The 18,529-nt window shown below is 34.4% G+C and overlaps 1 protein-coding gene across 2 annotated transcripts in view; it reads left to right on the top strand.

Annotated features, from left to right (window-relative positions):
* LOC133200874 (dedicator of cytokinesis protein 7-like) overlaps positions 1-18,529 on the top strand; it is a 39,392-nt gene that overhangs the window by 5,229 nt on the left and 15,634 nt on the right. For both annotated transcript variants that reach the window (XM_061336694.1, XM_061336693.1), the window contains exons 13-27: positions 36-198; positions 622-739; positions 1,396-1,611; positions 2,840-2,941; positions 8,067-8,150; positions 9,007-9,223; positions 10,910-11,071; positions 12,034-12,186; positions 12,966-13,051; positions 13,338-13,433; positions 13,630-13,773; positions 14,390-14,503; positions 14,742-15,055; positions 15,322-15,628; positions 15,974-16,150. In XM_061336694.1, coding sequence (XP_061192678.1) covers positions 36-198; positions 622-739; positions 1,396-1,611; positions 2,840-2,941; positions 8,067-8,150; positions 9,007-9,223; positions 10,910-11,071; positions 12,034-12,186; positions 12,966-13,051; positions 13,338-13,433; positions 13,630-13,773; positions 14,390-14,503; positions 14,742-15,055; positions 15,322-15,628; positions 15,974-16,150 — 2,453 coding nt within the window. The remainder of the gene's footprint in view (positions 1-35; positions 199-621; positions 740-1,395; positions 1,612-2,839; positions 2,942-8,066; positions 8,151-9,006; positions 9,224-10,909; positions 11,072-12,033; positions 12,187-12,965; positions 13,052-13,337; positions 13,434-13,629; positions 13,774-14,389; positions 14,504-14,741; positions 15,056-15,321; positions 15,629-15,973; positions 16,151-18,529) is intronic.

Here is an 18,529-nt window from a genome sequence, read left to right as displayed (position 1 = left end):
TGGCTTTATCATTTTCTTACATTAAACTTAAACAGGTACCTTAAAGCTTGATATATCTCCCTGCCCTGAAGAACCCCGCTACATGTTGACCCCAGAACTCTACAAAGTGGAGCCTTACCCAGACGACAAAACTCGACCCACAAGAGAGATCCTTGAGTTTCCTTCTCGTGAAATTTACAACCCTAACACATCATACAGGTCTGATTAACTTAACTAGCATTGTAGTATATATGTCAAATTATTTGGGTCACCTAAGCCACTCAGGTGACCTATTGCTATTTGTATTTTATATTGTGTTCATTTAGGTATCTTCATTACATGTGAATTTCTTGGAGACAAGTTACATAAATAAGATAATGATTATAGGAGGAAAATTTTTATCACACAAGTAATTGCAGTTTCAGGTGGGGCCAAAGTGGCCATAGCTTAAGAAACTCATACTTGAGTGAACATAATGGCTCATTGGCCTCTTAGTGATGTCTAGAGTTTCAAGTTTTTTAATAGCATGGATGTACAATTGTATATGTAGATAAATCTTAGGAATATTTTACTCTTGGATGGGAAAAAACTGTGTGTGGGTTGTGAAATGTGATTACTTTTACACCTATATAATTATTGTAGGAATCTGTTGTACATCTATCCAAGAAGTTTGAACTTCAGTAACAGACAAGGATCTGCCAGGAATCTGGCTGTCAAAGTCCAGTTCATGTCAGGGGAGGAGGAGGGATGTGCTCTCAAGGTAATCTATAGAGCAAAGCTTTAAGGAAGCTCTAAACACTGCACACTGAAGAGCTCTAATTGTTGGGTAGTTTTATGCAATTAGAATCAGCTGCCCTTAAAGGTAAGATAAAATAAATGGAAATCTACAGTTAATGAGATAATAGTATTATTAGCATTTTGTTAGACCAACATAAAGTAATTGAATACAATATTAACATGTAGATAAAATTGTGTGTAGGTAAACAACAGTTATTTTTATTCACTCTCTGAACTTTTTTCCTGGGGGAATATGGCAGGTACCCTTTGTTGAAAGTGAGCTAGATAAATTCAATATGTACACCTCAAATCACACACATCAAAATAATCTCAAAGTCCAAAAAAAAATGTTTTTCAGTAATGTTGGAGCTTCCTTAAGATACAGTTAAGATTTCAGTGAACTTATTTTTTTAGGGATCAAAGTCCTACAGTGTTGTTCAAACAAGTTATTTCTTGCTTATAAAAGGTGTTGAAGTGTAATGCATGTACATGTGTGATGCATGTGAAAGTACATTGTTTACATATAAAAGTATGATACAATAAATCATGCTGAAAGACTGTTGTTCTAATGTTTGTGAACTGTATTATCTCTTTATCATTCCATATTAGTGTCAGTGAACGTTGTTATGTTTTTTTAAGGCCATATTTGGGAAATCAAACTGTCCAGAGTTGTCCAAAGAAGCGTACACTTCGGTGACCTACCACAATAAATCACCAGACTTCTACGAGGAGATAAAGATCAAACTCCCGGCTAAACTGACTGATGCCCACCATCTTCTCTTTACCTTCTACCACATCAGCTGTCAGACCAAGAAAAACGAGTCTGGTCCTGTCGAAGTTCCCGTGGGATACACGGTAAAAAAAATCAAGAAGGGGCATAGGTTTCTTATTTTGTGGTGACCTCTGTTTATTGGTTTAAGATTAAGTAGATTGTAGGCTTAGCTACATCAAATGAATTGTACTTTATCATTACAAATAAACAGTACAATGATATTTTAGATTAACACTTTATAATAGGGATGTCAACGAGTACCCGGTTAACCGGGTACTCGATCGAATGTCCGAGTATCGAATACTAAAAATGGTATTCGGTTACTCGGAAGTGTATTTTTTCTTATTTCAAAGTACATATTTTTATCAAAAATTATCAAAAAAATAACTTAAAACTGCATACGGTTATTACTGTGTCGTCATGTACACCTGTAAATCACCCATTATTGCCTGTGGCTGTGTATATACAGTAATTAGTGACCTGCTGTTCTCACCTATTGTGGTCCTTAATTTTTGAATGGCTTCAATGATTGCTTTCAGTGAACATCGATTAAGTATGGTCTATTATCTTCAAATCATTTTAAAATTATTTAGTTAATATTTGGCAGCGAAATCGGACATGCATAGAAATGCCGCTACCTACTTCAAAAGAAAAATTTAGAAATAATTAAAGATTCAAAAAAATGTTGAAAGTCAGTTTGTGTAGTAAGTTTATACAGGGGAAACAACCAGCTTAGACTAGCGATCCAAACAACGTCCGTTCCTTCCCTTTGGCTAGTCTTATCATCACTAACCTGCGTAAAAGACTGTTCTCCTTTTGCGTTGATGAAATAGATCCTAAACAAGAACTGTAAATCATTTGTAATTTTTGATGTATTAATTGTGTCTTTTGTGTTTATTTGATAAATAAATTTAGTACCCAAAAATCAATCCCATTGGACTCGATGTTTATATGTATAAATTTATTAACGTGATAAAAACAGCTTTGTGGTTTAACAGAGCTTAACGTGGCTAAAAAAAAATAACACACTTGTATTTACATTTTTATATGTACTGAGTACCCGGGTACTCGATCGGAAAAACTTCCGAGTAACCGATTATCAAATATTGACCGATTTGACATCCCTACTTTATAATTAAAACATCTTCAATATACTGTTCTACACAATAAATACAGAAATTGATTAATAACATGCATATCAAAGTGACTGAAACATTTTTGAATTGATAAATATTAAACTTGAGAATTCCATTTAAGAAGGTTGTGACTAATGTTAACTTGGCTGTGACAAGTCTGATACTGTTGTTTCAGTGGCTCCCCCTTTGTCGGGAAGGGAAGCTAATGATTGATGACTTCTCAATTCCTGTATCCGTGGACAAACTTCCTCCCAGCTACTCCATCCTGTTCCCTGATGTAAGTATACACCTTATTGTGTGTCTATAGAAAAACATCCTCCCAGCTATTCCATTCTGTTCCCTGATGTAAGTATACACCTTATTGTGTGTCTATAGACAAACTTCCTCCCAGCTATTCCATTCTGTTCCCTGATATAAGTATACACCTTATTGTGTGTCTATAGACAAACTTCCTCTCAGCTACTCCATTCCCTGATGTAAGTAGTCCCTGTATCTGTAGACAAACTTCCAGCTACTCCATTCTTTTCCCTGATGTAAGTAGTCCCTCTATCTATAGACAAACTTCCTTGCAGCTACTCTGTTCCCTGATGTAAGTAGTCCCTCTATCTATAGACAAACTTCATCCCAGCTACTCTGTTCCCTGATGTAAGTAGTCCCTGTATCTGTAGACAAACTTCCTCCCAGCTACTCCATTCTGTTCCCTGATGTAAGTAGTCCCTGTATCTATAGACAAACTTCCAGCTACTCCATTCTGTTCCCTGATGTAAGTAGTCCCTGTATCTATAGACAAACTTCCAGCTACTCCATTCTTTTCCCTGATGTAAGTAGTCCCTGTATCTATAGACAAACTTCCACCTACTCCATTCTTTTCCCTGATGTAAGTAGTCCCTGTATCTATAGACAAACTTCCAGCTACTCCATTCTGTTCCCTGATGTAAGTAGTCCCTGTATCTATAGACAAACTTCCAGCTACTCCATTCTTTTCCCTGATGTAAGTAGTCCCTGTATCTATAGACAAACTTCCAGCTACTCCATTCTGTTCCCTGATGTAAGTAGTCCCTGTATCTATAGACAAACTTCCAGCTACTCCATTCTGTTCCCTGATGTAAGTAGTCCCTGTATCTATAGACAAACTTCCAGCTACTCCATTCTGTTCCCTGATGTAAGTAGTCCCTGTATCTATAGACAAACTTCCAGCTACTCCATTCTGTTCCCTGTTGTAAGTACTCACCTTAGTGTGTAATGAGATACTCTTTATGACTTGAATTATTCATAGTGGTAAGGGGAACCTCTTGGAGGTATTATAGTAGTAGAGGATCCTGTTGGAGGTATTTATAAATAGTAATAAGGGGATCCCTTGGAGGTATTATAAGGGGATCCTCTTGGAAGTATTTTATTGTATACAGAGTTATTTTCACCCCATCTTATTTTTGCCCTTTTGTACCAGCAAACACTTTTGCCCTGTTTTGAATTTGCATTGACACAGTTCTGTTTAAGAGATAATGCTGTTTTCTTTGAATTCGCCTGTTTCAAATTTGCCCAATTGCGACTAGGGCGAAAATAAAACGGGGGCGAAAATTTCCCTGTATACAGTAGTAGTAGGGGATCCTCTTGGAGGTATAGTTGTAGGGGTCCTGTTGGGGGTATTTATAGTAGTAAGGGGATCCTCTTGGAGATCTATATATTAGGTGGGGATCCCCATGGAGATATTTATAGTAGTGAGGGCATCCTGTAAGATGCATTTGAAATTGTTGTCGCAGACATTCGTATTTCAAATACATAGGACATGTTGAAGTGATTTGGCAGTCCCAACTACTTTTATTTATGTTTTTAACCTCATCATCTTGAATCCTTAGATATCTCAAAGTTTAATCTAGCTGCAATAATGTAGCCCTCTCCGATTTTTTTAATCTGATATTTTCAGGAGAGGGCTACAATTCCACTGCATCTCCATAATGGTGCAAACATATTTTTTAGATATGGGCAACTGCAGGCAAAATAAATTGTTTTTGCATTTAACTTACTTCCAATAAGACGGAATTTTTATTCACTATCAACATCATAGCCCAAGTAAAATAAATCTGCGTGTTTTCCAGTTGTTCTCCTCAGCTGCCATGACAGTTCTCGCGTGATGTAAGGAGACTTGCGCTTGAAATTTAGAATCACTTGATAATGTAAATGTCGGTGTTGATAAATGTTTGTGTTGTATGATATCACTATACATCGATAAATAAAAACATTCCATGTGATATTTTTTTCATAAACAGTGATATTTATGCTTATAATAAGGGAAATCCATACAGATCCGCTCCCCTAGATCCCGAATTCTCATTGGCTGTCCCAAAATAAAATCGATCAAGGTCAGTAGCATGGCTGATAAATTCAAGTTGTGATGTTGACATACACGAAAAATAACCGATATACGGATTGTTCTGTATATTTTTGGATCAATTCATGTCCTGCATAACAAAAAAAAAATCGGGGGAGGGCTACATTAAGCAGCTAAGTTTAATCTAGGTCCAGTCAAGTTCTAGATAATGAGGTTTGACTGTGTATACATAGAGCAGGATCCTCTTGGAGATATTAATACAGTGAAACCTGTCTAATCCAACATGCATTTGGTATAGGCAGTGTGTCAGATTACACAGTGTAAAGACTATAGATTAATAGTAAAATAAGATTGAAATGAAGGTCAGAATTCACAGTGAAACAGATTACACAGGTGTCTGATGAGACAGTTTTCACTGTAGAAGTAAGGGGATTCTCTTAGAGGTACATGTATTTACAGTAGGTAGAGGATCCCCTTGAGATATTTACAGTAGGTAGAGGATCCCCTTGGAGATATTTACAGTAGGTAGGCCTCTTGGAGGTATTTATAGTAGGGAGGGCATCCTTTTGGAGATATTTATGGTAGTGAGGGTATCCTCTTGGAAGTATTTATAGTAGGGAGGGCATCCTCTTGAAAATATTTATAGTAGTGAGGGTATCCTATAGGAGGACCAGTTAAATCTGTTGTCTATTGTCAGTACACAGATACAGATGTCCAGGATTCCAACCCATGATTTTTAACATTTTGGAAGTTCATGTGTTGTATTTACAAAGGAATGTGAATTATGTGCATTCCATATAAAATTTTACATTTACCAGCTAAGGGTTACCCCCACATCCCAACAGAAGCAGATCTCAAGACAGGTTAGGAAGACAAGTAGCAGTTAAATTACTTTGTAATCTTTGTTCATTTTCTACTGTTAATTCTTTGTTTATCTATAATTACTTTATGAGTTAGCATGTCTGTATTTTGATATGTACTGTTATGCATATTAGGAATATCTTTATGATCGTCCTGTAAGTAATTATCAGGCTATATTAACACAAATTATCAGAGCCAGACAGGCCACTAGAATGGATTTATAACCAGGATTTATACACATTTCAGTTACAGTAAAGAAAATATGTTAATTTTGTATCCTTTTTTATTCAAGCACAGGCACATTGGAGATATACATGTACATGTGTTACTCTATTTTAAAAATGAAAATCCCTGATATAAAATTTGGTCAAAGGCTTTATAACACAAATCTTTTAAATGATCGATTTATTCAAAATCTAGAAGTCTACAAGCATTTATCTACTGATGTGCAAGCATACGTTTGTATGGTTTTAATATCATACTATTCCAGTAAAATTTATTTGATGAAGGTGGAATGCCCATTTAATTTTTGTTTACGATAAATGGTACTATTAAAAAGTAAGATATACATTATGCTTTTCTCTCTTTGATTGGAGGCAGAGAAAATTCTAGAAGAATATGTGGAATTAATATTATGTTGAATCAGAGACTTAAATAACTATGTGATTTATGAAGTAGTGATGTTATAATTAAAAGCAATATAATGCTTATACAATTGTGACAAATGATTACAAGAATTGATTATGGATATTTTGTTTCTTGTAAAGAAAAACATGAAAGACATTGTTGCGGCCCAAATTCCCTCAATCCCCAACCCCTCTTTTCTCGTACTAGAAATACCCATGGAAATAAGTGAAGATTGCATCAATAATCACTTACTCATAACAGACCAACATTATTATAGCTGTTTTGTTTGTTTTTGCTGGTGCGGGGGATGTGTTGGCTAAAAACTTTTTTTTCTCAGTAGTGGTGATTTTTCTTTTGGGTGTCTAAAAATTAGTGGCATTCCACCCCCTTCATATAGATTTTACTGGAATAGCCTTCATTCAGGCCATTTGTTTGGGTTGAAGTATTAAGGTTTTACCTAGATTTTTACATGTATACTGAAAGTGTTTAACATCACAAATCTATAGATTCAGAAAGAACAAGGAAACTGTTTGTTTATATTACAGTATTATAACACTGTATATTAAGTACATGTATGTATCAGAGACCACAGGGGAAGGATATGGCTATAGGTGGAGTGTTAGGTTTTTACATACAGCATAATAGCTTAGTAATATTTCCTTGTTGTATAATACATACATTCATGAAGCTAGAAGATTTCCTTATAGTTTAATAACTGTTCAAAAAAAATTGTAAATTGTCAAAATTATATGGATGTTTACCAAAAGATGTTGATAGAAATTGGTGAATCATGGCAGAATGGGGCATAAGATGTTTACTTACAGAAAGATTAGAGAGTGTTGAATTCCATGGACCTTTTTATCAAACATAAATATTAAATTACTATAGCAATTGTAGCAGTTCATATATTGTAACCTAATATTCAGAGAAACTTATTAACAATTTTTGAAATAAGTGGCTTTTTTTTGGACATTCACAATTATTTTTTGCTTCATATTGTATTCTTATAAAATGCTTTGGTTTCATTATCTCATAAATAAAACTATTTCATTTTAACAATAAAATGCTTTCTTTGATTGTAAGTATGGGAATTAATGCCGCAGCTGTTGCAGAAAAAATACATATCCCACTTAAACGGGTTGTGTAATTTTTTTCTGCAATAGCTATGACATTAATTCCTGTACTAACAAACGAATAAATAAAGACGTTTTATTGTTTATATTTATATCTGTATAAAAAAAACATATAAAGTAAAAATAAATGTGTTAAATATTGTGTATTAGATGTGTATGTCATTGTATGCATAATTGATGGAAGAGCCGTTGCTCAAGAAATCTATGCAGGTGGTTTGCTAAGTACCATTTACCAACTGGTAAATGGCAATGGTTTTGATAAGAAATAAAAGAAATAATATTCAGTGGATGTAAATATAGTAATATGAAGGAATTAAGATTAATTTCAGTAGAGTTTATGAAAGCTAGTGTTTGTTTGAATGATTGAGTATTGGGGCTTGATTTTCTTGAAGAAAACGTTTTCCGTCCATTATTATGCTCTGTATTTATAGTAGTCTACTTTTCCTTTACAGACAAGCCTGCCTAACATGAAATGGGTGGATCACAAAGGGGTGTTTAATGTCAGTCTGAGGTCGGTGTCATCTGTCCACACCCAGGTAAGAAACAGAAGCTGAAAACAAAAGTCAAAATCTTTCACTTTCAGTTGGAAATAGTGGAGAAAATGTTTATTGTTGGTTGTAATCCCCCCCCCCCTCCCCCCCCCCCCCCCCCCCCCCCCCCCCCCCGAAATTTGAGATAAACTCGGATCTTTTAATAAATGTTTCTTTAAAAATCTAAGCATGCTAAGTAAGGGATGAATCCTTTTAACTGATCCCTTGTGTTATTTAGTAGCTCATAACTTGTATATTACCACTAGGTCAACTTGTATATTACCACTAGGATCTAGGATGACAAGCTCAAGAAGTTCCTGTATAATTGTCAATATTTAAGGAATCACTGTCTAGTTTGTTGGGTATGCCAAGGCATTAATGTTAGTTGGAAACCTGGGATAATTTGCATAGCAGTCAAGGATTGTTATGCATAAATTATTCCACGTTTCCAGCTGTCATTGATGTCCTTGGCATACCCAACAAACAAGACAGTGATTACTTATATTTTCATTTATACATGTATGTGAAATAAAAGTTTAATTATAAATAAAAAACGCTGTCTAAAAGATTTAAAATACATGTACACGAGGCATTTTATGTTAATTTCCATAGTCCCCGCCCTATGACATCAGACACAAAGACAGCCTCGAGAGATTGACATGCATATTAGGCATTTGACCTTTCACCTGGCCAAATTTACGTTCAGTTGTAGTTATTGAGAAATCAACATACATGTACCTAACTTTCAGAGAGTTATCACAGAGAAAACAATTAGCAATGTAAATTTATTTTTATATTACCACTAGGATGACAAGCTCGAGAAGTTCCTGTATAATTGTTGTCATTTGTATATTACCACTAGGATGACAAGCTCGAGAAGTTCCTGTATAATTGCCGTATGACCTTGGAACAGAAACTCCCTGTCAGGAAAACAGAGGCTCAGTTTGAGAATGATCTGAGACAAAGCATACAAGAGGTTCCCAAGGCCCGGGGGGAGAATCTCATCCAATTCCTCCCCCTCATACTGGACAGGCTGCTGTACCTCATGGTCAGACCCCCTATACTAGGGGGACAGCAAGGTAACCGTTATATTAAGTAGCAGGTAACACTATATAGAATATGATTTAAAAGATTACATGTACTTATTTATAGGACCAGAGCAAAAAATATATAGAATCAAAATATGGGCTGCTGGATTTGAGATATGTAGTGCTGTATAGAGGGTTATTTTTGCCCTTTCGTACTTTCAAACAATTTCACTCCATTTTGAATTCGCCCAGGCACAGTTTCTGTAACAGAAATATATATGCCTTTTACTTTGAATTCGCCCCTTTTAAATTTGCCCAATTGTAACAAGAACGAAAGGGGCAAAAATAAGATGGGGCCAAAATTTTCCCTGTATATATAGTATTGGTAGTGATGTTAATGAGTATTGGAGTACTCAACTATAACTTGGCCATACCGAGTATTGACTTAATATTTTTTACTTGATTACTCATCAAATTGCATAATCAATATTTATCACAAGCTTTTATTGTTTTGAAATTAATTATTCTGGCCCAATTCTCCTCTAAAGAGCCATGGGCACAATTGCATTGTTGTTTTGTCTACAATTTTAAATTTCTAATTTTATTCAAAAATAACTTCAGTTTAATGAATTTAACTTACATAAAAAATTCTTAAAATTTGAAGACAATGACTTCTCCTTAACATCACGTCAAACATCTATTCTGTTTGTAAACATGGGAACAAGCCCTGTTATTGTTAATGTGTATGTTCAGTTTATTTACTCTGCACACATCACTGAGCACGGAATTACAATACTGGGGAGCTAGTTTTGTTTTCTCCTACTTCTGGATTATACTGCACGTGTACATAATTTGGCATATTCAAAATTTAGCGCATCACTGGGTATGGAGTTGTTGGTGAAATCATGAATTAGCACTATACATGTCCGTGCCGTATATTGTATTTATAAATTATTTCTTACCGGTATTCATGAATTAGCACATCATTGTCTGTGCCAAAGCCGCTAAAATATGAAGCCCACTTTTTTAAGTACACGTACAGTAGTTTTAATGTTATTCATTAATACACAACAAATTTTACTATTTCCTTAATTATTAATCATCAATCAAACCTGTTCCAAAATTCATAGTTTTAATAATTTCCAAATGAAAGAAGTTTTTAAACACGCTTTTATAATATTTCAGTTTGAATTGCTCTAGCAAAATACATGTATATGTCATAGTATAATTATTCTGAAAATTCTAGAAAATATTAACTTCAAATCTGTGTCCAAGCCCCTTTAGCTGTTTACCAGTCACAGGACAATAATTTAGCATGAGTTAGACATGTTTTAATGTCCTCCAGTGATAGATCAATTAAATGTATCGGTATATTGAGAAGAAATGACAAGCCTTAGCATTCATAGGAATTGATAAGGTGTATTTAAATAAAATGTGCCGTAAAATAAATTATCTCTACAGTTTAGTAACATTATGTTGTATGTTACAGTAGTTTGTTTAAATATTGAGTGTATAAGCAGTCTGAAAAGGATTGACAGTTGAACTGACATGAGAAAAATAATTTTAATGAATACTTGACTAACTTTCGATTAAAGCCCACAATTATTCGACTAGCCTATCCAAGTGAAATTGACATCCCTAATATATATATACGTATATATGCATGTATAAACAGAAGTTTGTATTATATTACTTTCCAGGTGTTGATGTGGATTTCATATTTTCTTTTATTTGTAGCTAACATTGGACAGCCAGCTTTTGAGGGGGTTATTTTGGTCGTGAAGAGAGTTCACGAGTTACTCTCTGAGAAAAATGACCGTAATGGCCGCAATTTGACCCTGGCTACCTATGTCCACTACTCTTGTAGTCTGCCTCACCCTGGACCACTACATCACTGTTGTAAGTATCTAAACGTGTCATTAAAAACATTTATCTTAGCTGCAAATTTCTAAAAATAATATTTCACTGAAATTGTCATAATTTTATTATGATGAATTTCAAAGACTTTTATTTAAGAATTCATTATTTCAAAGAATATGTGATAAATGAAAGTACATGTATCTCAAACACTGCATCATTGCAACTGGTTTCTGAAACAGTATACTGTAAAATCAGAAATATTTATTTTTAAATGGCTGTACATTGAATAGAGTTACTTTTGAATCAATGAAATTTAATTCCCATGAAACAATTATAGATCAGAAATCTGTGATATTTTATCCCAACAAAAATTCTGCTTCCAAATTATCTTTTGGATATGAAATGTCTGTAATTAAACCACCACATCACTGCAGTAGGCTTTCAAAACACTACATCATTACCGTTAGTTTTCAGAACACTATATCATTAAAGTACACTGTCTAAAACAGTCTAAGTACTACAGATAGTCTATAAAACACTACTGTTTAAATGGTTATTTTGTCCCATGTTATTTTCGCCCTTTTGCACTTGTGAACAATTTTGCCCCTTTTAAATTTGTCCAGTCACAGTTCTGTTTATGAAATAATATTTTGTTCTTTAGATTCGCCCCGTTTTAAATTCGCCCACTTGTGATTAGGGTGAAAGGTGCGAAAATAAAATGGGGGCAAAATTTTCCCTGTATACAGTATGTCATTAAAGTACTCTATCTAAAACACTACATCATTACAGATAGTCTCCAAAACACTGTATCATTAAAGTTTAAAGTACACTGTCCAGAACAAAACACCATTACAGTAATTGTCTAAAGTAAAACATCTCTGCAGTAAGCATTAAACACTACATCACTGTGGTTATTATCTTAACTGATACATCATTATGGCAAACATCAACAATGTGCATGTTCAAGTAAGTTTTATAAGAATTTCCCCCCATTTTTTCAGCCACAGAACCATCCCTGGTATCTGGATACAACACACTCGGTCGTCCGTCTTCACTTCCTGTCTCAAATAAATCCTTCCAGAGAAGCACTAGTAACCCTGACCTAAACGCACTCACTCCCACTTCACCAGACAATGAGATATCAGCCATTCTGGGTATGTGTACTATCACCTCACTAGACAATGAGATATCAGCCATTCTGGGTATGTACACTCTCATCTCAACAGACAATGAGATATCAGCCATTCTGGGTATGTATACTATCACCTCACTAGACAATGAGATATCAGCCATTCTGGGTATGTACACTCTCATCTCAACAGACAATGAGATATCAGCCATTCTGGGTATGTACACTCCCACTTCACCAGACAACAAGATGTCAGCCATTCTGGGTATGTACACTCCCACTTCACCAGACAACAAGATGTCAGCCATTCTGGGTATGTATACTCCCACCTCACTAGACAATGAGATATCAGCAACTCTGGGTATCTATACTCAATCATCATCATTAGACAATGAGACACAGCCATTATGGGTATGTATACTCACTCACACCTCACTAGACAATGAGGTATCAGCCATTCTGGTATGTATACTCTCTTCTCACCCTACAATGAGATATCAGTTATTCTGGGTATGTATACTAACTCCTACCTCACTAAACAAAGAGATATCAGGAATTCTGGGTATTTAGGTTGTAGGGTTGCTGTAGTTCAATACATGGAAAAGAGAGTATCTTACAATATATTATATATCATGTTCTACCATTATAGCAAATAATATACGGAGAGCTTAGAATGTGTGTTATGTATATATGTGTGTTATGTATATATGTATTTACTACATACATGTGTATGTTTAATATATATTACAATAACTATTGTAAGAATTATTCTTTTTGGTTGAACCTCTTACCTGTTGTCTGTAGGAGGCACCAAGTTCTTAGACAGGACAGGAAGCATGAGAGCAGATGAATTCAACCAACCTCAGATGATGAAAAACAGGGGCAAGAAGGTCAGATGGATTTCATTTCATTTAATTTAAAAAGAAAAAGCAGATATACATCCTTCCTTCTAATTTTTGCTGAGTACACAAAATGATACAGAATTTGGACAAAAATGGAATTGTGTTTAAATATTTTTAAAGTCAGTTCAATAGAATTTACATGGCATTAAATGAAGAAATTTAATATGGGCAAAATGTGTGTACAATTACTTTCTTGTATTTATAGAATGTCATATGTTTGTCATGTGACCTGTGAAATGTCACATGTTTGTCATGTGACCTTTGTTATTTACAGCTTGTCCATGAAGAGCTTGTTCTGCAGTGGTTAGTTCTTAGTGGACAGAACAGAGACCATGCATTTGCCTATTCCTGGTTCCTCTTTGAACTCATTGTAAGTCTTCTGATTTATACAGAGAGTCCTGTGTGTGAACATTGCACATAATATTCAGTATCCAATCAGGATTTTGTGAAGAAAATAATTTTAATACTGCCATACATCGAAAAATCTTTCTTGATAAAAATTTCTCATAACAGAATGACATACATGTAAAAGGTATTTCTGTTTTCACACTTCGTCATTTTTGTAGATAAAAAGTATGGCTGAACATCTGAACAAGACACAGAAGCTGGATGTGCCTCGTCAGATGAGATTTAATGATAAGCCTTTTGTGGAGGATATAGAGGCTTTGATGAACCTAGTCAACAAAGAGATCACAGACAAGTACATAAAGGTAAAAGTTCATAGGTCAACAAGGAAATCACAGACAAGTACATAAAGGTAAAAGTTCATAGGTCAACAAAGAAATCACAGACAAGTACATAAAGGTAAAAGTTCAATAGGTCAACAAGGAAATCACAGACAAGTACATAAAGGTAAAAGTTCATAGGTCAACAAAGAAATCACAGACAAGTACATAAAGGTAAAAGTTCAATAGGTCAACAAGGAAGTCACAGAAAAGTACATAAAGGTAAAAGTTCATAGGTCAACAAGGAAATCACAGACAAGTACAATAAGGTTAAAGTTCATACTCATCTGATAAACATGAAAATCACTGACAAGTACCTAAAGATAAAAGTTCATAGGTCAACAAGGAAATCACATGAAGGTAAAAGTTGATAGGTCAACATGGAAATCACAGATAAGTACATAAAGATAAAAGTTTATAGGTCAACAAGGAAGTCACAGGCAAGCATATTAAGGATAAAAGTTCAGGGGTTAGAGTGAAATGCTTATATGTACAGACATTATAATTTTCCCTCTGTGTATATATATTATACGTTTACATATAACATACTTGTAATAAGTAAGACTCATTGTATTTAGTGTTTGAATATTTTAATCCTCAGGAGCCACAGATAATTCGGAGTCTTAATACCAGTCTGGCCTTCTTCCTGCATGACCTTCTGAGCTTCATGGATCGAGGTTTTGTCTTCAACCTCATCGCCAATTACTGTGGGGCAGTCAGTATTCTGTCTTTTATGTTGATTTTTTATCTATACCTTGTTTAGAATTAATGAAAGAGAGAATTGTTAGCCAGAGAATAAATCACTCTTAGTATTCCAAATACAATGTATAAATATGTTGTTCATTAGTTTGTGTTCATGTGTATACATATACGTATTTTAGGAGCTGGTGATAGATTCTGTGACATACATTGTATATAACCTTCATTTATAGTATGTACTTGTGTGTTGACAGATAGCAGAGAAGATCCAGACTTTATCTGATTCCACCACTCTAATGTTACTCAGGCTTGACTTCCTACGAATTGTATGCAGCCATGAGCATTACTTTCCTCTAAATCTCCCATTTGGGACTCCCCTGACTCCCACCTCTGGTAAAGCGGCCAGCCCTACCCCGAGTATCCAGAGCACAAATTCAATGTCGTCATACACGTCTACATCGACACTGACGGATCGCGGCCAGTTCTACGAGCTCACGCTACAGTTCAGACAGCAACACTTCCTTGTGGGTCTTATTCTCTCAGATCTCAAGGTCGCACTCGATACACAGTGAGTTAAAAACCATCCTTATCATTATTTATTGAAAAACAATTGCATGCTGTCCTGTGTTTCATAGAGAGATAGTGACAATTGTGTAATGAATTTTCCACAAATATTTGTTAATTTTTGACATTCAGGAAAAGTAATAAAAAGAGAAATTTACCATTGCTTTCACTAAACTTTTGTGTCCTGTACTGAGCTAGAAATTGTACTTATATAATATGTCATGGAAGGTTACATATCTAAAGAGCTTCAATTAATTTTTTTTTCCATAGTAATCCAATAATACACCAAAGAGCCATCAATGTAGTTCGTAATTTACTGTACAACCATGACTTGGACCTTCGTTACATGGACTCAGAAATGAAGGCTCGGTTAGCGGCCCTGTACATGCCGATCATTGGGATTGTGATCGAGGCCCTCCCTCAGCTGAGTGACCCCGGCCTTGACCTTCGGAGACACACATGTCCGGAGGAAGAGGAGGCAGATAAGATCAGTCACAGTGTTGCCTTGGAGATAGCTGGAGCATCTGTTTTTGCTGGAAGAGTTCAGGAATATCCTGGTGGTCTTGATGAGCCAAAGGTATGGGGCTAATTAGTGATAGTTTGTGCATTTTAATGAGTACAGATTTAAAAGTGAGAATCTTGGTTTGAAGGTTTTCTATTGTGTAGAAGTTGTATAAAAAGAACAAGGCAAAAGTTCTAATACTTGGCAAACACATTTTCTATGTGTTAGTTAACCTAACATTTAACATATGTGGTTAATAGTTTTAACAATTAAGGAATTCAGTGTAAAGAATAGAATGTTACAAAACCTCTCCACAAAAAAAGTTGGATTCAGTAAATATGTTGTTTCTTTTTTACCCTTATCTGTATCAGTTTGGATGGTCATCAGTAAGCTTTTGATCTCACCCTTGTATCTTAACAGAACAAAAAGAGTCCCCTGACGACTGAGTGCACTCGTAACTTATTGATCTGTTTTCTGTGGGTGATAAAGAATGCAGATGAGTCTGTTCTCCGTCAGTGGTGGAATGAGCTCAATGTGAATGTACTCGCCCAGATTCTGGATGTCCTATACTTCTGCATTTCAAACTTTGAGTACAAGGTAAGTGTCACTTTTGACCATCTTTTCAGATCACTGTCTACAAAATAACAGTATATTGGAAGGATGTTTTACATGCTTTGACAATTTTTAAATACCAAGTAGTAAAGAAATTAAACATTGAAAAAAAAAAATCATTGCCCTAGCTTTTTTTAATTGGAAATCCAATAATATGAATTAAATTACAATTCTAAGACCCGTATCAGATGAAATGATAAATGAAGCATGTCAGATAGTTTTGTTTCCTCGTCTTCTTCTTGTAACAAAGCTGATAGCATTCAGGTCTTTATTTCAAAACTGTTAGAGAAAACAAAGAGAAGTACAGTAAAACTACTTAAAGCAGACTGACAAGGACCAACAATTTTGATTCATTAGAAACATAATTTGTTATATATCTGTTCAATTCACAACAGGTTTTAAAACCATGAGGAATAAAAATAACTTAGCTGTAATCCAATATATGTGTGTTTGCAATAAGCATGTTATACTTAGCATTGAATGTGAAGGTTGGAGGAAACAAAACTCTGAATCAGCTTCTAAAGAGATACAGTGTACAGTGTTTGTCATTTATATGTTGTCAAAGGCTTTTGTGTAGAATACCCAGTGAATGTGATGATCATTGTTGTAAAACTGATTGATTTATTATGTGTAAATCTGGGAATAGCAGAATTTTATGATTTGTGGTGCATGCTTGGTGGAGGAAGATGTTGGCTACCTAAACAACCCAATTCCGTATTTGTGTATCTTTTTATAACACCTGCCCTGGCTTTTATTTTTTGTGTGTATAAATATATAACGTGAGAAAGACGTAAGGTCATCAAAGTCAAAAAATGATAAAGATGAATGTTTAATTATCTTAACTTTGTTAAAGTTGAGATTTAGATAACTGTAAAGCGATGTTAATAATCTAAAGTAACATTCAGGGGAAAAAAAAAACAGTCAAGTCTGTGTAAAGTCTGAAGTAATTTAAGTTTTATACCAACATGAACTTTCAAATTGTTGCATTTCAGTTGTTAATTTGTGTAAATCAGTAGCATTTTATAAAATTTTGCAGTCATTATTATCTAATGGTTTCCATAGAGTACTGCTGTGATTTTTAGATGTGTTGCTAAGTGGTGTTGGAAGAACTTAACTGAATGCCTTTACTTGAGGTCCTTCCCTTTTACCAATACCAATTAAGAGTTACTTTCCGATTGGCAAATCTCAAGGAAAAATGAGATGTATCCCTATCTAATCAATTGTCAAAGCCATGTCACATTTATTTTTTGCTTAGTACATGAGATCTACTTTTTCAAGTCAGTTTCTTGTGCAATGGAACATTTCTGTATTAAAATTAATAAAACAGTTTTTGTTCACTCTTTACAATTTATTAAATAAAAGTGTTTCAGTAGTGTTAATCAAATTGTAGGATCTAATTAAAATGATGAAAAATCTCTTCTTTGTTAGCCTCCTACCAATATCTCCACTTGCCTGTCTGTGTGTCCGTCACCTTTGTTTTCCAAAAAAGCTCTATTTTTGAAGGATTTGGATTGAGGTTTGGTACATTGTCAATGAAAAAGAATTGCAGAGAAAATCAAAATTTTGTTGGATTTTGACCCCCTATTGTTGGATTTTGAGCCTTTTGATGGATTCTGACCCTCTTTGTTGGTGCTTTGTGACAATTTTCTCTAGTGTACTTTAAGATATAGCTTTTTCACATATTTGGTATACTGAAGTGCATAAAGTAGTTGCAAATCAAGTTTGATTTTTATGAGTTTAATTAGATTTGGCCTTTTTTTTTAGTTATAACCCCTCAGGGTCTGGATATTGATAAAAATACTTCATTTTCTAGAATTTTATTTTTGATTATACATTGAGTTTTTGGATATAGATTGGTGCATTAGTGCTTTAGCAGAGTTACAGAGCAGATGTAATATTTATGGGATTAATGACCTTTAATTCACCAGAAAATTTAATGTAATGTTTACCAGATTTTTTAAAATTTAATCTTTTAGATAAAAGATCAAGATTTTGAATAGTGCTCTGCATAGCAAACTTGCATTTCAGGGAGTTTCAATGGATACGTCTATTCCTGGTAGAATTATGGTATTTTTGACTGCAGACAGAAAATTCTGTTCTTTTAAATCATTTTATAGTTTTTTAGTTTTTCAGATATAATATTTTATGCTTCTGTGTACAGAAGAATTGCTGATGATTTATTTTCGTTGAATTCACTCTGAGTGAATTACTGTGTTTAAAATCGATGAAAGCTTTGTTTCTCTGAATATGTTAGGTTGTTGGAATTTTATTGCTTATCATCAGACTTGAAAAAAAAACCTCTCATATAAAGGACAGTAGAATATTAAGACAGGCTTCTGTAGATTATTTGACATTTAATATGGC

The sequence above is a fragment of the Saccostrea echinata genome, unplaced genomic scaffold, assembly GCF_033153115.1.
Source record: "Saccostrea echinata isolate AGI-Se365-2 ecotype Australia unplaced genomic scaffold, CSIRO_AGI_Sech_v1 ptg000041l, whole genome shotgun sequence".
Lineage (NCBI taxonomy): Eukaryota > Metazoa > Mollusca > Bivalvia > Ostreida > Ostreidae > Saccostrea > Saccostrea echinata.
Note: the sequence above shows the minus strand (reverse complement) of the source record. Positions and strands in the feature narration are given on the sequence as shown.